Below are 18,322 nucleotides of genomic sequence, written 5' to 3' on the forward strand. Positions count from 1 at the left end.
TCGCCCCTCGGATATACTGATACAGTAACCAACTGTCTGGTTATGTTCTCGCTTGTGCCCATGCCGAATCCCACACATACCAGGACATATACACAAAGCAGCCATCCCTGTACAAGATTAACAGGTCTCCACTGCCTGGAGAATTCACGCTATTCTCTGAAAATCATTTCTCTTTGAAATGGTTCCTGATGGGCCCAGGCTAGATGTCAGAGTCTCAACACTTTTTTATTATTGCAATTAAGTCACTGGTTTGTTATTCTTTGCATTACTCTCCTTAGGGTTAGGGATCTGTGCTTTGGCACCCCTAGAGCTTAGAACGATGCCCAACACTGAGTAGGCGCTCAAAATATTTGATGAGTGACTCACTGAGAGAATGAATGCCAAAATGTTGAAGATGGCTTACCGCCCTGACCAGGTCTCCGACCTCAAGAGCCTACTCCCACAGCGCCTATACTGGCTGGTCTTGCCGGGGTGCCCGCCCACCTGTCGCCCTCCCCAGCCTTGCCTTAGGTCCCGCCCCGCCCACCTCCCCGCCCCGCCCACCTCCCCGCCCAACGCCCACAAGTTTCTCCCTTTGGTACCACCCACCGCCCTCTATGTTCCTCCCTTTAAGCCCTGCCTCCAGCCCCGCCCTCCATTGGCCTTCCTCCTTTCTCCCTTCGGCTCCGCCCACCGCCCTCCGCTCGCCCTCCACGCTAATCTCCTTAGGCCCCGCCTCCAACCCAGACTGAGCTAGGACGCCGCCAAACCGCAGGAGCCGCCCTGGGCCGAGGGCCCGCCTTACGGCTAACGTCAGCACGCCAGCACGCCGGGGTCGGGAAAAGCGCGCGTCGAGAGCGTGGGCTCGCCGAAGAGCGGCGGGCCCAGAGAGTAGTCTTGAGGTGTCTCCTCTCAGCGGTCCCCTGCTGGCCGAAGCCACCGGTAACTGTCCGCCTGCGGCCGCAGAGCAGCGCCTGCGCAGCGTCCCCGGCCCAAGCGGGTCGCGCGGGCGGTCATGGCGCACCGCTGCCTACTGCTTTGGGGCCGGGGCGGCTGCTGGCCCCGCGGCCTGCCTCCGGTACACCTGCCTGGCGCCGGCATGGGCCCCAACAAGCGATCCTACCTCCGGACGGTGAGTCCCGGGTACCCAGTGCCCTCTGCCCCCAACTCGACCCGCCCCGGCCCTCGAGCCCACCTCCGGGCCCGGAGAACAGGGTGTCAAGGTCACCGGCCCACGGGCGCGCTCGCGGCCAGCCTGGCGTCCCGGGCGAGTTCCTCTCGTGAATGAGGCCGCGTGCACTATCTTTCAATTCCAGGACGCCCTGTGTTTATGGTCATGTATCCCGTGGTTTCCGTAGGCACGCTTGTGGCTGGTCAAACCCTGGATATCAAGTTGGGTTTTTGAAAACATGTATCTCCAACAGAATCAGATCTTTGCGTCAGGGAACTTCAAAAGATCATCTGGGAGGGTCCTCTGACTTCATTCAGGGTGAACCTGCTTTACAGACAGGCAACTGAGACCGGAAAAGGTTAAGGAATTTATCTGTTATATATCCGGCAATGGTTGCCTTTACCTGCTTTCGTGACATTGGCAAATAGAATGTATGTGTTGTGTATGTGTTTTAAGAGTCGGCAGCATGAGCATGATATAGTAAAAGCCGAGGTTTTGGAGTTAAGCTAGTTAACCTCCCTGGGCCTCCATTTTCCCATCTGTTGAATGGAGCTATTGGTGGCATTCTGGGTTTAGCACATAGTACATACCAATAAATATTAACTATGATTAGTGATGCCTTCTTCAAAGTAGACACTGTTTTTTGTTGCATAAGAAGATTGTCCTCAAAATTAGGCTATTTCTCTGTTGCTGATAGCTAACAGATACAGGGTTCCACGCGGGTGGGCTATGGTAATACATTTTTCTGGTGATGATAATGTATTCTGACAGAACTGTGGCAATCATCTGTCTCAAGTAAAGTTTCATTTACTGAGTAGTGAATGTCAGCTATTTCCATGACAGTTTCTTGCTGTCAGTTCTTTAGAGTCCAGCCTTGCACTAGTTTACCTAGAAGTGCCAATGTAGAGACAAAAGAGCATGGTGATTAAGGCCCTGGACTCAGTTACAGGAACCTGCCACTTATTAGCCAAATGCCCTTGAGGAAATTATCTCAGCCTCTCCGCTTAAAAGAGGGTAGTGATAGTACCTGTGTTGAGGTATGAAACATCCAAACCAGTAGAGAATTTTTATAAGAGTTTATTTGAGCCAAACTGATGATAATGCTGGGAAGCAAGATCTCAAATGTTCAGGAGAATGAGTTTCGCAGTTTCTTTTATGCATTTAGAATTAAGGAGGGAACTTAAGGAAGATACATGAAGTGGAAGAAAGCAAGGCAGGGATTGGATTACAGGGTAGTTAACAAGATTATGTGGTCTTTTGAGGGTGGTTATGCTTCACAGGAGTCTGAAAAGGAGGCATTTCACAGGCGTGTTAACCTAGATGCACAAAGCAATGGACAGGGCTTGCTTAAGACAAAGATAAGCTTTTACTAAAAAAGTTATATGGCCGGGGTATGGCTAAACAACATGTCCTGTCCATTTAGGAATTTATGGTCAGATCACCCTGTGAGGTTACGTTTGGTTAGATTTATTACAGCACCCATTTTTGCTCCACACCTGCATTCATGATTTTTACTCTTTGACGCTCCCTTGTTAGTCTTGGATCATCGTATCGTCATCGCTTTCCTACTCCATACTGCCCTACACTAGCTTTTTGTTTTTTCAGTTTCTTGCATTCATTTCTTTATATTACCTTGCTCTAATTCCTCTCCTTTAGCCTTTAGTGATTGTTGGACTCAGACATATAATGAGCAGGTAGGATCTGCCTTGTGATTTTGCAGTTTTTATGGCAGGAATTGTATCTAACAGGACTTTCTTTGGATTGGCGCTGTTGTCTCTGTGAATTGTTGATGCTGAGGTATAAGGAAAATCCCTGCACTGACAGTGATAGCAGATTGATTGTGGTCCATTGACATATATTTTCCCTGGTACTGCTCTGAAGTTATGGGTGGAGACACCGGGGCATTACTGTGCTATTTGCAGGGGAGTCTCATACAACAGATTTTCCTTTAAGTTTGTGCTGCTGTTAAAGGTCAGAGACAGAAGTAACTATTTGCGCAGTGAGATTCCTGGGGAAAAGATTTTGATGTCTGATATGTCAGTACTCAGGTACTATGCGCAGAGGAATAACTGAAGATAAAGTAACTAAAAAGTGGCTCATATTGTCAAACAAATGCTAATCCTCCAAAATGAGGTGCTCTATACTTATATTTTGTGAATTGATATCTTTTATGTCCTTTGAATGTGCTGGATTAGATATTACAGGAAAAAAGTTTCATTGATGGTTCCTTTATAGAAAACAACCTCAGCGTAAAATACAGTCGCAGGAATTATTGTTAGAGATATTCTAGGTCAACAAATTTGAAAATAAGAACGTAAAGGGAGCTTATTAGTCAACAAATGTTTATGGAATACATACCATGTGCCCAGTTCTGTACTAAGGTTTAGGGTGACATAAAGACTTGCTTTATATGGGGATATAAAGAAACTTTCAGATAGCTTTCAGAATAATTGGAAATGATTATTTAAATCTAGATATTGCCATACAACTTTAAAAGTGCTTTTACATGTATTATTACGTTTGATCCTCACAATAGTATCCTTGGGAACTGGACAGGCAGAGTTGTTTTCTCCCATTATTGGTATAACTGAGGCTCCCAGTATAAAGCGATTTGTTGAAGATCATCATACAAAAAAAGTCAGATTTACAGGTTTAACAAAATTAAAAGTTCTGACCCTGTTGTACTATAGGTCCTTCAAAGCCGAGGCTAGGTCTAATTTTTCTCACTTTTGTTGTGATATCCCTGGATCCCTTAAACATGTAATTACTTCGTCTTCTGTGCTGCCTCTGTTCCTTACACTTAGAGGTTTTGTATTGTTGCACATTTTTGCCATCCTGTAATTGGTTTGTCGTCAGGACTTTCTTCCTTACGCTTCTAAGTTTCTTAGGGGTAGGAACTGGCTCTGATTCCCACTGCTTGGCAGCTCCTGCCTGGAGTAGATACTCAACAAATCAGTGTGACTTCTTGCCTTGTGCAGCTTGAATAACAGGTTGTTATAATTGACACTCATAATAGATTTGGCATTGGAAAAATTTTATTCACTTACAATACATTTTTATCCATTGTCTGTCATTATTTCTTAGACCAAATATTCCCTTCCCAGGGGTAAGGGAGGGCCTCACACAACAGAAACTCCAAATTCTCTCAGACCAGCATTGCTGTCAATCAAGAATAGTGTTAGTATTTCTGTCCTATTTTACTGTGTAGAATTTTGAATTAATTTGAAGTTAAATCAGCTCATTCTTTTTTTTAATTGACATTTGTATTCACATACCATAAAATTCATCATTTTGAAGTGTACAATTCAGTGGTTTTTAGTATCTTCACAAAGTTGTGCAATCATTACCACTGTCTAATTCCAGAACATTTTCATTACCCCAAAAAGAAGTCCTGTAAATATTTGCAGTCACTCCCCATTTATCCCCAATCATTCCTCTCGCCCAAGACAGCTACTAATCTATATTTTCTATGGATTTACCTATTTTGGACATTTCGTGTAAATGGAATCATAATATGTGACCTTTTGTGTGTCTGATTTCTTTAACTTAGCATAATCTATATGGTAGTGTTTGTCAGTGCTTCATTCCTTTTTATGGCTGAATAATACTCCATTGTATGAGGACAGCACATTTTATCTATACATAGTCAGTTGGTGGACATTTAGGTTGTTACCACTTTTTGGTTATTATGAATAATGCTACTATGAACATTCATGTACAAGGTTTTGTGTGGACATAAATTTTCAGTTTTCTTGAGTAGGAGTGGACCTGCTGGGTCGTATGGTAATTCTACATTTAACGTTTCGAGAATTCGAAACTGTACTATTTCCCATTCTCACCAGTAGTGTGCAAGGACTCCACATTCTCCACGTCCTCACCAACACTTGTTAGTGTCAGTCATTTTGATTATAGTAGCCATGCTAGTGGACGTGAAGTAGTTTTATATGGTTTTGTGATTTTTTTCATAAGACCATAAAGGAGACAATGATGGATGTTAGTGCAGATGAACTTCACTTTAAAGATTCTCATCTGTATTTAAAAGCTTGTCCTCCCAAAAAATGGTGGTTGAATTTTCACTTTGCAAAAGGATAAGATTACTTGAACTTTTTCACTGTCAAATTTGGTTATTTCCCTTCAGTGGACCTTGCCATTGACTGCTTTTAACTTGCAGCTGAAAATTTAATAAGGAGCACCCTCAGTTTGTTTACATTATACTTTCATTTACCTAGACTGTATTTATACACAACTTTTTAGCAACATGTTATTTAAAACAGAGATGTATCTGTATCGGGACTTGTATAAATAGGGTTCTCAATGGGATGACGATAATGATAGATCATGTATCTTTAGCAAATGTTACTAGTATAAGGATTATCAGTGATACAGATTTCAGACTATGTTTAAAAGCAGCATTGTCCTGTCATTTCAGGTAAACAATATTGCAGTATTATAGACCCTGAATGCTGCAAATTAAGTAAACAATACTAAAGTGTATGTATCAGCAGAGAATTGTAGTTGTGCTACAATTCTAACTTATGTGTGATTTTGAAGTACTCTTTTCTTCCAGATACGAATTTATGTCTGGTGGTTCTATTGCTGGGTGAGGTGGCACAGTGCCAGACAACCCTAGTCCTCCTAGATGGAGCTCTTTCTCTGCGAGTCTGTAATCACCTGTTGAAAGGAGAAGCATTTCATCTATTTTATATTAGGAAATAAAGCTTCTTTTCAAAATTCTTTATCTTAATATAATTCATGCTTTTATATATATGTCATGTTGCAGCTTTATCGATACGCTACAACTCAAGAAACGACTAGCAGAACTTCTCTTTTGACCGATGTAATTGCTGCTTATCAAAGATTCTGTTCTCGACCTCCAAAAGGTAAATACTTAGATGTGATCATAATATTCTTCCTTCTTGTTAAAGAGCTGTATACCACAGCAGGTCTTTACTAAGCAGGTGCATAGATCATGTTTCAGGTTTTCTCCTCATGTCTGACTGCAGTGGGGAAAATGTGTCACTTTCACATGTGGCCCTTGTATAGGTAATGAAATTGGCATGCAAATGAGATTTTTTTCTTTTACACCCCTAGTTGTGAACTGTATTATTTAGACTGATTTACTCCTATACAAGAAATGTTATACTTTTAGCTTATGCTTTTTAATGATGTATTTAGCTGCTTTAAACACAGACACACGTACACAAAACCTGATCACTTTTGGTTTGAGGGTATGCATTTTTTTCTTTTCTAACAGGATTTGAAAAATACTTTCCTAATGGAAAAAATGGGAAAAAAGCTAGTGAACCTAAAGACGTTACGGGAGAAAAAAAAGGTACCTTTTAAGAAGATTATGTTTGAACTTACTGTTTTTCTGTAACACGATGTTGGTGATAGTTTTTACTAAACACAGGAAGTGTTATCTTAAGGCATTTCTGAAACTTGTAGGTTACAAGTACATATAAAATTCCACAGACCCTATGTCTCATTTCACCTTTAATTTTCTCTTTATACTTTCTTGTCATTTCTCAGGTTGAATTAATTTAAGGTAGAGCTATTGACTGATCAGGATCATATATGCATATTAGTGAATATATTTGACACATAATTTAAACCACTGAGAAAAACTTCAGAAAGCTAATGCATGCTATTTATTTGACACATATGGTGGTATAGTGCAGTTTTTCAAATTGTTCCTCAGGGCCTTATCTTACTTTAGGGATTCAGAGAGGGTTTCTTAGAGCTGGCTGACTGGGGGTACCATGTGGGTGCCAAGCCTCCTGTCCCCCATTTCACAGGTGTAATAATAGCATTTAGCACAATGCCTAACACATACTGGCATTCAAATGGCATCCTTTCTTTTTAGGGAAATGTAAGGAAAAATGTAATAAATCCCTTGTTTTTAAATGAACTTGGATCTAGTTGGAGAGACAAATATCTGCTCAAGAATTCAAGGAATGAAAGCAAGGCCAGGGGATAAGGGAAGGGAGAAGCACTTGTGTGGGCTGATTGGAGCATTGGTGACATAGGCGACTTCTACAGTGTTGCCCAGGGACATGGTAGGTAGCCTTTTAATCTTGTTTTGGGAGCAGATTAATGATAATAGGTCCAATTTTTAAACATAACCTGTTGGGTACTTTTTGCGTATATTTTACTTTGTCCCTGAGTAGTGTGGAATATTGTCAGACCACCTTAGAAGTGTGCTTACACTGTGTTTCCCAGCCTTGTTTCTTGTTCTGGGTAAGGCGTGCTCTCAGACCTTGCCTCACTTAAGACGGCGCACAAGCTCTTTGTAGGCATCATGGTGGGTGAGTGTGAGTCAGGGAGCCACAATGCCATGGATGCACTAGGGGTGACTGTGCCACAGCCTCTGCTCCTGCACAATAGAGGGGTGGCTTCACAGTGGTTCAAGGTGTTAGATGGTATTTGTGGGTCTTTAAGAGGATAGGAAAGTGGGAAGAGAAGGAAGATGTTAGTGACTGTATTAGTTTCCTGGGGCTGCCAGAACAAAGTACCACAAATGGGTGTCGTAAGCAACAGAAATGTATGTCTCACAGTTTTGGAGGCTGCAAGTCCAAAATCAATGTGTCACCAGCAGGATTGGTTCCTTATGAGGGTCATGAGAGAAGGATCTGTTCCAGGCCTTTCTCCTTGCCTTGTAGATGGCTGTCTTCTCTCTGTGTCTCTTCACATTGCCTTTTCTCTATGTATGCCTGTGTCTAAATTTCCTCTTTTTATAAAACACCAATCATTTTGGATTAGAAACCACCCATATGACCTCCTCTTAACTTGGTTATTTCCACAAATAGGATCACTGGGCTTAGGATTTTGCAGGAGGGACACAATTCAACCCATAACAGTAACTAATTTCTGATTCTTGCAAACCAATATTAGGTGGGTGAGATTTTTTGTGTTCTCTTTGCCAATTATCAGAATTATGTCTTCCCTATGGAAGAAACTGTTAACAGTGTTCACTTTATGGGCGTGGGAAAGGGGAGCACTTACTTTTTACTGTCATGTGGGAACTCAAGAATTCACTTACTTGCATTCACATCCTGCCTTTCACTTAACACTGTAACACATTATTCATCATCTGTAAATTTCATTTGTAAAATGGATATAGTAGTTTACTTACCAGGTTATGAATTTTTGTGCAGATTTTATGAGCACTGGCAAGCCTTCTTGAATGTTAACTCTTTGTGTTAGTCTCATCCTTCCTCATAGTACTTTATTTAGTAACTGATCAGTTGCCACAATGTATTTTGCAATACATGTTTTATTAACTGTATTGATGAAAGCATTGAGAGATGTCAAAACCTGCTATGCTGCTGGTTTTGTTTATGAACAGAATCGCTCTTTGTTTATGAACAGAATCAAAGTCGGCTGCTACCCCGCGTTCTTCTGGAGGAGGAGTTGGTGGTGGCGGAAAACGAGGTGGCAAGAAAGATGAATCTCACTGGTGGTCCAGGTTCCAGAAGGTTTGATTCTAAGCTGTGTGTTAATTTTGAGGATCAGGGTGACCCCCGGAGAACATAAGAGGCATTAATGGCATTGAAAGGGATTTGTGTCCAACATAACATCGATCATATTTTGACATTTCACTCTTCACAGAAACTGTCTCTTTCTTTGCCTAGGGTGACTTTCCATGGGATGACAAGGAATTCAGGATGTACTTTCTCTGGACTACTCTGTTTTGGGGTGGAGTCATGTTGTACTTCCTATTCAAGAGCTCCGGAAGAGAAATCACATGGAAGGACTTTGTCAACAACTATCTTGCCAAAGGAGTAGTAAGTATTTTATGGGATTGCTGGCTATTGTGGTTAAAAAGGTAAAATTCAGTAGACTAGACCAATAATGTGATAGTCAGCAGGTTAGTCAAGCTTGTCCATTGTAAAGTTACTATTTTCACATTGGACTTTTTTAATGCTAAAACGTACTACAACCAAAAAAACCTGTTTGTTTTGACCCAGCAGTCCCCAAATTTACAACAAAATGCTTTTGTTTTACTTTGTACGAGAACCTAATTTTGGAACCACCTCTCCCAACTCTTGCTCTGGCAGTCCTTCATCTGCTTGAATCGTTTTCTCATGTGTCCTCGGTTGCCTCTTCTCATTGTAATGTGCCAGCCTCTCCTAGCCCCTTTACATTTTTTCTGCTTTAATGTCCTGTGGGCTTGGAATTGGATGAATAAGCCACTCAGACTGTTTACATTGAGACCAGATGGGCTATAAGTAAGGGCTCGCCTAGGGCTGTTCAGGAGGTTTTGTCACTTCCTGCTGGATCTTGACCCGGTAAGACCCTATTTCAACATATTTAAGATGCTGTTGATTGTAAGACATACATTAATTTGTGTGTTACTAAGAAAAATTTAGTAAGCTTCCAGTGAAACTGAAATACCATCAGTTGTCAAATGTGTCATAGTTTCTGAGATGTTAAAATATGAACGATGTCCATGATGAAATGTAAATAAGAGAACCAGGATTAGGCCTGTAACCTTGGGGAAATTAACCTTTCCATACTATATTTTTCATCAATGACATGGATAAAATAAAGACAAAATGTTGATACTTACTGAGGTAGTATAAAGAATCTAAAATTATTTTTAAAGGTTGTACAGTAAAGTGAGGATGGAAAAAATGGAAATACAAGGTGTGATCAGACAATACGGTGAATGTTTAAATAAAAAATAATTTATCACAGTAAAAGACAGATTGCCTTTAATCCCCCTCAAAATACTCCCCCTTGCTTCGAACACACTTAGCTAGTGTTCTCGCCACTTTCTGAAGCACTTCTGGAAGTTCTCTTTTGTGAGTGTCTTTAGTTGTGCTGTTGTGGCTGCCTCGATGTCCTGAGTCGATTCAAAACGTTTACCTTTCATGGTTATTTTGACTTTGGGGAAGAGCCAGAAGTCACGTGGTTCAAGATCCAGTGAATGAGATTGATGAGGACACACCATGTTGTTTTCATTTGACAGAAATTGCCGTTCCAGAAGTGATGTGTGACATGAAGCATGGTCATGATGGAGGATGATTTACGGCACACTTTAAAACACACCTTTTCTCAACCGTAGCTCACACCCAACTGCACCGAACAAGTTGAAACTTGTCACACACTATTACCAAGGTTTGACGCATTGCTTCTTGTATAGAAGATCCCTGCCTTTCCATTCGATGGCACTCGGCAGCAGCATTCACCATATTTTGTGATCACTACAGAAAAGCTTAGTGTCACACAATGGTTCTGATATGGCAATTTCTGTCAAAAACATTACAGTGTGTCCACATCCACCTTATTGACCAGATCTAGCACCGTGCAACTTCTGGCTCTTCCCCAAAGCCAAAATGACCATGAAAGGTAAATGCTTTGAATCGACTCAGGACTTCGAGGCAGCCACGACAGTGCAACTAGAGACACTCATGAAAGAGGACTTCCAGAACTGCTTCAGAAAGTGGCAAGAACGATGAGATAAGTGTGTTCGAAGCAAGGGGGAGTATTTTGAGGGGGATTAATGGCAATGTGTCTTTTACTGTAATGAATTTGGTTTTTTATTTAAACATTCACTGTATTTGATCACAACTTGTAATTACTCAGATTTTTGGAGCAAGTGTTTTTCTCATGAAAGTGATGATATATCTACAATTCCCAGATATTGTGGGGAGCCTGCTTTCTGAGAAGTAGCTCCCATTTGTATGGAGGGGTCTGCATCTGTCCTTCCTAGGGTGGTGACAGGTTCTTGGGGAGGATTCTACATAGCTGCATCTCTTCCTGACCTGCTGGTTTTGTGGAATCAGTCTATCATTGCACCAACAGTTCTATGGTGGTAGAGTTGTTAGTTGCTCCTTTCCAGACAGACTGCCTTTGGGAACAGTTAGTCCCCTGTTTCATCTCCTCCTGGAATGACCTAGGGCACCCTCTTTCCAATTTACTCATACCTTCCAGATTTCCTGCCAAAGCAGAGTTCATGACAGTAGAAAGCAAGCTTCTCCCAAAGGGCTCATGCTCTGAAACAGCCAAAGGCCCTGGGATGAAGTTAAGAGTGTTCTTAAGAATCCGATATAGTTAGAAGGTTACAGAAAAAAAACAAGTTCTATAATAGCAAATGAGGATGTAGAACACTGGAATGTTTTGCCAGGGAGTGTGAGTGGGAGTGCGTTTGGCAGTAATACCACTGAAGATGTGTATACCCTGCAACCCAGCTTTCCTGTATCCATCGACAGGTACATAGCCCAGAGAAATTTTTGAAGATGTGCCCAAGAAGGTCTATGCATGAATGTTCATAATAGCATTGTTTGTGATAGTAAACCTTTAGAAACAGCCTAAATGTCTGTTAACAGGAGAATTTATAAATAACTTGGGTTGTGCTCTTAGAATGGACTGCTCCACAGAACTAACATGTTAACATGGATAAACCTCACAAATAAAACAATAGGAAGAAAAAGAACGTTGTAGAAGAATATATACCACATGAGACCATTTTTAAAATTTAAAAACAGGCAAAAGTGAGTGGTATGTTTAGGGTTACTTCTGTGCGTGGTAAAAGTGCCAAGACATGCTTTGGGATAGTCAGCACCGAATGCAGACAGTGACCACCTCTGGGGAGAGGGTGAGACTGGTGGCTTCAGCAATGTTTGTGATGTTTTATTTCTCAAGCCAGAGTGCGGAACATGGGACATCATTATGTTATTCATTCCTTTTCTTTGTATGTCTGAAATATATGCATTTTAAATGAGCTTAAAAGGATATCTCAAGTCTTTTCAGTAAATTTATGTTTGAATATTTAACTTTTTAAAATTGCAGGTAGACAGACTGGAAGTCGTCAATAAGCGTTTTGTTCGAGTGACTTTTACACCAGGAAAAACTCCTGTTGATGGGGTAAATGATTTTAATTGATTCGAATTAGCTGTAAACTAACTTTTCAAACTTAAAGCTGAAAAGCAAACATTCCTTCACATTGCAGTAGGTATATGCACTGTATGTACCAGAATCGGGCAGTGCAGCAGTTGTAATTTTCACCAACATAGGTGAGAATGTGCATAATTATGATATGAAGATTGGGTCAGTCGTTTTGGTTTGGTTTGGTTTTGGTAAGCATTTTGGCCACACATTTAGGAAACAGTGAGTGAAATCTCAGTTTTCAGTATTCCAATGTCATCTATAATTTTTCAAGACAGAGAACACACAGGGTTGAGGGGATTATGGGGGGAGGAGAAGAGAGGGGCAGGTGAGGTTCCCAGGTGAGTCCCAGCCCTCCCCTGGGCCTGACCCCTGGACCCATTCCTAGTCCTTGGTGTCCTGCAGTCATTGCCCTCCCCCGGGACCAGACCGTCTGTCAGGATGCTTCCCTTCTTTCCTAAGATAATTTTGTTTCACCATCTCCTAGTCATCCTGCCTGGATGGGGCAACATTTTAAGGAAAACTAGAGCTGATGGTGACCATCTTTCTGTCTGATAAATATCAGTAAATCTAAAAATATCTGTGAAGTTATGACTCTGGTATTTCAGTCATTTTTAAGAAAATCATTTTAATTTCTTCACCTTATGATGAAATATTCATTAATAACCATGCTACTTTTTTTTTTTTTCTTAGCACTCTCCCTCAGACTTTTAGTGCTGGGAATTAAATTGGCACTCCTTTCAAGAGGACAGTTTGGCAGTGTATATATATTAGCAGTTTTGAAAGTACGCACACACCGAGTAATTTTGATTCAATAATAATCCTAGGGAAATAATTAAAAATGCACGTAAAGATGTCTCTACAAGGATGTCCTCCAAAACATTGTTTATAGAGCAAAAAATTAGAAATAGATAAATGTCTACATTAGGCCCCTGGTTAACGTTAGGGCTCCTCATTTCCTGTGAGCTTTAATCTCCCTGCTGGAGCAGTGACTCTCAGTGGCCTGTACTCTACCCAGAGGGCAATTCTCACATTTAGTATTGGCAAGCACACGCATTTATGTATTGAAATTCATACCATTTTACTATAAATTTCTTTTTATTTCTTTATATTACAGTTAAGGTTTTATGTTGATTTCTTTTCAAGATTGTGCATTTACTTCAAGATAATAAAGGGGGTATTATGAAATCTTGAAAAATGGCATCCAAATTGCTGATACTGTTTTTCTCTGGGTGTTGAAGCTATAGATGCTTTTATTTTCTATATTTAGTTTGTTAGTTTTCTTTCAAGAGGAAACATGTATTGCCTGCTTTATAGACTTTATATTGAACTTTCAGAAATAGATATAAAATTTCGGTGTCCTACTGCTTATGGAGTAGCAATAGTAGTTATTGTGCTGCGCTGTATAATCACAGGATTTGGAGTCTGACAGATGGCTTCACATCAGCTCTACTTTTTACTACCTATACTGCCTAATTCTTCTAAGCCTCCGTTTCTTTATCTTTAAAATGGGAGCAATAATACTGTTTTAGGGCTTAGTGCTTAAATGAGAATTGTGAAAGTCAGTGGTGTTTTTCAAACTTCAGGGTGCATAAGAATCACCTGAAGCACAGGGACCCATCCTAGAGTGTCTTCTCTAGACTTGGTCCCCAGAATCTCCATGCTGCTGGCCCTTGCTCTACCATGCTTCTCTGATGTGAGTCATGCATTTAGCATATTGCCCAGTTGATACTAGGTACAAAGTCAGGAATTTCCAATCACATGTTAATCTGTTATTGACATGTTTTAAGGCTTGTAACCACAGGAATTTTGTAGCTTTGTCAATGAACAACTTACCAAGAATTAGTTACGTTATAAAGCTTACTCTTTGTTTCTAGATAGGTGGAGATACCAGAGTGCTTGTCACCATTCAGTAACACTGGTTGGTGGGAGGAATATGGGATGACATGTTACTCTCTTCTGTGTAAACTTCTGAATTGTCTGAGTTTTATATTATTGACTTATTGTTTTGATTAATATTTTTAAAAGTGATTGCATGTTAAAGGAGGAACAAAATCTTTTGTGCTGTAAAATGCAGCTCATACTTGCAGAATAATGGAACAGGGTCTAATATATAGTAAAACTCCATAAATGTGAGTTGTTATAATTAGTGTTTTTGTGGTTGTATAAGAGGTAGTGTATGGCGGTTACAGTCGTTCACTTGCTATGGAGCTAGACTGCTTGGGTTCCCATCCAGCCTCTTACTAGATGTGTAATCATGGGCAAGTGAAGTCACCCACAGATGGTTTTCGCATCTGTGAAATGGGGATGATAATAGTCAGGCCTGATAATCAGCCAGTAAACACTAGCACAGTATAGGGGGGGAGGGATAAAATAACCATTGCCTCAGGCCCTTCAGGTGTCACTCCCTAGGGCCTCAGTAACTAATTAGATCGAGTGAATAGAAGGATAATAGGGTAATGGTGAGGGTGCTTTCCATATGTTCAGATTTCATTATCACCCCTAGTGATACCATTGACTCCTTAGGGTAGCTCTGAAGATTGAATGAGTTAATATATATAAAGGACTTAGAAAAAATGCTGACACTTAATAAGTGCTCAATAAACTTTGGCTGTTTTACTGTGTCACATTAGCTTTTAGTTTAGGAAGAAGTAGTTGGGAAATGGAGAAGAGATAGAAGATGCATAATTATTTATGAAAAAGATTGTGTTTTCAAATAGATTTTTCATTCTTTTGAGTTTATAATTTTAGAACCACTGAGGCATATTGCTAAAGACATGCTTATGTGCCAAGGATTGTCAAGTGTTCTCACTGAGTGAAACTTAATCACTGTATCATTAAAACCAGTCTTTTATTATTGCTGGGTTTTTTAATTTGTAAATTTTCAGTATTTCTGACAAAATTCTTTAAAAGTTGAACCCTTTAGTAAATTAAACTCATTGTTTCCCCTTAATTCTTAGGATATTTTGTTTTTTTTGTTTTTATAGCAGTACGTCTGGTTTAATATTGGCAGTGTGGACACCTTTGAGCGGAATCTGGAAACTTTACAGCAGGAATTAGGCATAGAAGGGGAAAATCGGGTGCCTGTTGTCTACATTGCTGAAAGTGATGGGTAAGAAGCAGTGAAAATACATAAACATGTTGAAGACTGTTTGTTCAGTGTGGTCTAGGTGGTTCACTGTGTTCCCTCACTAGGTGGCAGGTTACACATTGGATTCTCACTCAAACAGGCCTTGCTAAGTTTGGCCTTTTTTTTTTTTTTTTTTGTAAACCATTGGTAATGTACTAGTTTTTGCTAGTAACTGATTAATTTTCTGCACATTTATATTTAATCTTGATTAAGCAGTGGTTTGGGGCATGCACTGTCTTTTAGTAGGATTTTAGTATAAAGAACCCCTTTGTGTTAAAAAATGGCATTCCCCACCTTTTAACTATCATTTACATTTATTTTTAAGCGTTTTCCAAGATTTTTAAGTAATTATTCTTCCTCTCTTGTCAGAACCGCTGCTTCCCTTAGGGGTTGTCTTTAATAAGGTCACTTACAAGTCTAAGTCTTTCAGGAAGGGTCCATTAATTCCCAGAGTCACTTGTCTTTAAGCTTACTTGGGAATTATATTGCCTTTGAGTACTTCTCCGGTACACCCTGGTAGCTCTGGCCGTTACCCCATTTGCATTAGTACGGAAGGTATGCCTTGCTATAGAGTTACCAGTTCAAGAGTGAAAATAGAAATAATTCTTAATTTTTCTGTATATGTAAAAGCAGAAAAATGGAGAGCTACTATGCTAATCGAGCTGATGGTATTGCTCAATTTCAGGGGTTTTCTTGAATCTTAGTTTGTGTGAACTTACAATCTACCTGCAGCATTTAGATCCAGATAGCTATTGAAATTGTTCCACATATGATGTATCTCTCAGCCCCTGAGGCTATCAAAGTTATTGAACTTTATAGGCGGATGCTGAAACTTTACAAAAAGTTTTGTTGCACAATTCTTTAAATTTTTATTGTCAGCGCATATTTGTTTTTCCTCCAGGAATAAACCAAAGGTAAATTTTTCATGGTTCTTGCTATCTGCTGTAGTAGCATTTAAAATACTGTAAAAGATGAAAAATTAGAAAGTAAATCCTGGGTTTTGTTTTGTTTTTGACCTAAACCATGTACAAGGTTTTGATCCAAATTTCTTAGGGTAAGTTAAACTAAACTGCGTTATATTAACCAATGTAAGTATATATCTGTACCCATAGTTGTGCTGAAATAAACTGGATTAAGACAAACAGACAAAAGGCAAAAGGCATCCCCAGGCTTTAAGTCATTACCTGACAGGTCCCTCCAGAGCAGACACAAGGTTGGAGTGCAAGCCAGTTCCCCTGTGCGTCTCAAGTCTGCACAAGCCGCACTGAATGGCCTGTGCAGTACTCATCGCCACTGTATACAGGACTTTTGAAACAGGTATGCTGTTAACAAGGATTTGATATTTGGAAGACATCTCTTCAGAATAAATTGAGGCATGCCAATAAGAGAACTGGAATTTCTACCCAGGCTAATACCAGGATCATGTTAAAAATTTTAAGTGAATAATTCTAAAGAAATTTCTTTGAAACTTGGATATAATGATAGTAAATCATAGTTAGGTCTGTACTGTGCATAAATGGGGGTTATTGGGATAAGAATAAAATATCAGAACAGGTTTTTCTTTGGTCTTATGTGCTTCTACTTCAGTGATATTGACATACTAAAATTCTCCTTGTGCCTCATGTAAAATATTAAAATATTCACGTTTTATAAAGATAGAAAATGTATGCAATTATATTCCAAGCAGTTATCAAAAAGTATATCTTGCAAAACATTAAAAAGGCCCAAGATGAAGTTGCTGTTTTGTGCGTTTCCCTTTTTAGTTCGTTCCTCCTGAGCATGTTGCCCACGGTTCTCATCATTGCTTTCTTACTGTACACCATACGAAGAGGGCCCGCTGGTATTGGTCGAACAGGCCGGGGGATGGGTGGACTCTTCAGTGTTGGAGAAACCACTGCCAAGGTCTTAAAGGATGAGATAGATGTGAAGTTCAAAGATGTGGCTGGCTGCGAGGAGGCCAAGCTAGAGATAATGGAATTTGTGAATTTCTTGAAAAACCCAAAGCAGTATCAAGACCTAGGAGCAAAAATCCCAAAGGTAAAATGAACTCTCAGAAGATAATTTTCAACTCATTAATCCAAAAATCTTTTAAATTGTTTCCTGATCTCTGAAGTTATAATTTTATGAAGTTTAAGTACTCATTATAAAGAAGCTGTTTTCCTTCTTCCTTTGAAGTCTTAACTTACTAGTCTCAACTTGAGTCATTTTTGGGTGAGTTGCTCTGTGTGAATATGTCTTGCATGTAGTATGTATATTCCCAACAAGATGTGTGTTCTCTTGGAAGCCTTCCTTGATTTGCTTTCCTTTTCCCTCCAGTCTGACTTAGACACCCCATCTCTCAGCACCTGTAGTACCCTTTGTTCATCCAGTTGTCCCTCCTCCAGCGTGTATGAATGAACCCTCTGCCTGGGCCTGGCACTGACATTCATGGCACAGGACTCTGGAGAAGAGACAGCCAGCACTAACCCTTACATTCCCTCCTCCCAGCAGACATTCTTGTGCCCACTACTGGTAATGGGCCATCCTTTGTTGATCTTTGTACTCCCAGGGCCAGCCTCAGTCATTAAGTAAATGAATCAAAAAATTTCAACTAATTGTTTTAAAATCCATTATAAAGTTTATTTTAAAGGAATCCTTTGTAAAGGGAATCATCATTTCCTTGATTTCATGTCCTACCTATATGGATAAAAAGTCATATTTTATAATTTGCTGTTAATTTATTTAAGAACCTGTTCACATCATGCTTAGGCATCTCCACAGCTTAAATAATTATAGTGTAAAGCAAACAGATTTTTTTTCTTTTTAAGTTCACCATTGGTCATTAGATTTTTATTTCATTTGTGAAATTATAAAGGGAAGAAAATAAGCAAAATATAAATTGGGCGTGTGATAGTTGTGTTTCCTATTTAAGTAAACCTCAGTTGGTTTATTAGTAGATTCCTAGCTTAAGTCACCCTTTATATACTCTTAGAAAGGTTTAAAAAGCAACAGTAAAAGTCTTATAAAATAAGGGACATATTTAAGATTTCACATTCTTACCAATATTTTAAAAACAAAATAGACTATAATCTTTTTTCTTACTCTTACTAATATAAAAGTGTTCTACCATAGTTCAAATGTTTAAGGAATATTTATTGTATATCACTAAAATT

General features: G+C 39.7%; 1 protein-coding gene across 2 annotated transcripts in view; it reads left to right on the plus strand.

Annotated features, from left to right (window-relative positions):
- The first annotated feature begins 789 nt into the window (after nucleotides 1-789).
- AFG3L2 (AFG3 like matrix AAA peptidase subunit 2) overlaps nucleotides 790-18,322 on the plus strand; it is a 43,904-nt gene continuing 26,371 nt past the window's right edge. The window contains exons 1-8 of one of the 2 annotated variants that reach the window (XM_074340395.1): nucleotides 790-1,111; nucleotides 5,931-6,030; nucleotides 6,405-6,482; nucleotides 8,519-8,625; nucleotides 8,782-8,934; nucleotides 11,945-12,019; nucleotides 15,031-15,152; nucleotides 16,934-17,207. In XM_074340395.1, the coding sequence (XP_074196496.1) occupies nucleotides 995-1,111; nucleotides 5,931-6,030; nucleotides 6,405-6,482; nucleotides 8,519-8,625; nucleotides 8,782-8,934; nucleotides 11,945-12,019; nucleotides 15,031-15,152; nucleotides 16,934-17,207 (1,026 nt within the window). In that variant the 5' untranslated portion in view covers nucleotides 790-994. Of the gene's footprint in view, nucleotides 1,112-5,930; nucleotides 6,031-6,404; nucleotides 6,483-8,518; nucleotides 8,626-8,781; nucleotides 8,935-11,944; nucleotides 12,020-15,027; nucleotides 15,153-16,933; nucleotides 17,208-18,322 lie in introns of both variants that reach the window. The other variant, XM_019711360.2, reaches the window with a different exon arrangement.

The sequence above is a fragment of the Rhinolophus sinicus genome, chromosome 4 (assembly GCF_057876585.1).
Source record: "Rhinolophus sinicus isolate RSI-liver-muscle chromosome 4, RSI-T2T, whole genome shotgun sequence".
In the NCBI taxonomy this organism is placed as follows: domain Eukaryota; kingdom Metazoa; phylum Chordata; class Mammalia; order Chiroptera; family Rhinolophidae; genus Rhinolophus; species Rhinolophus sinicus.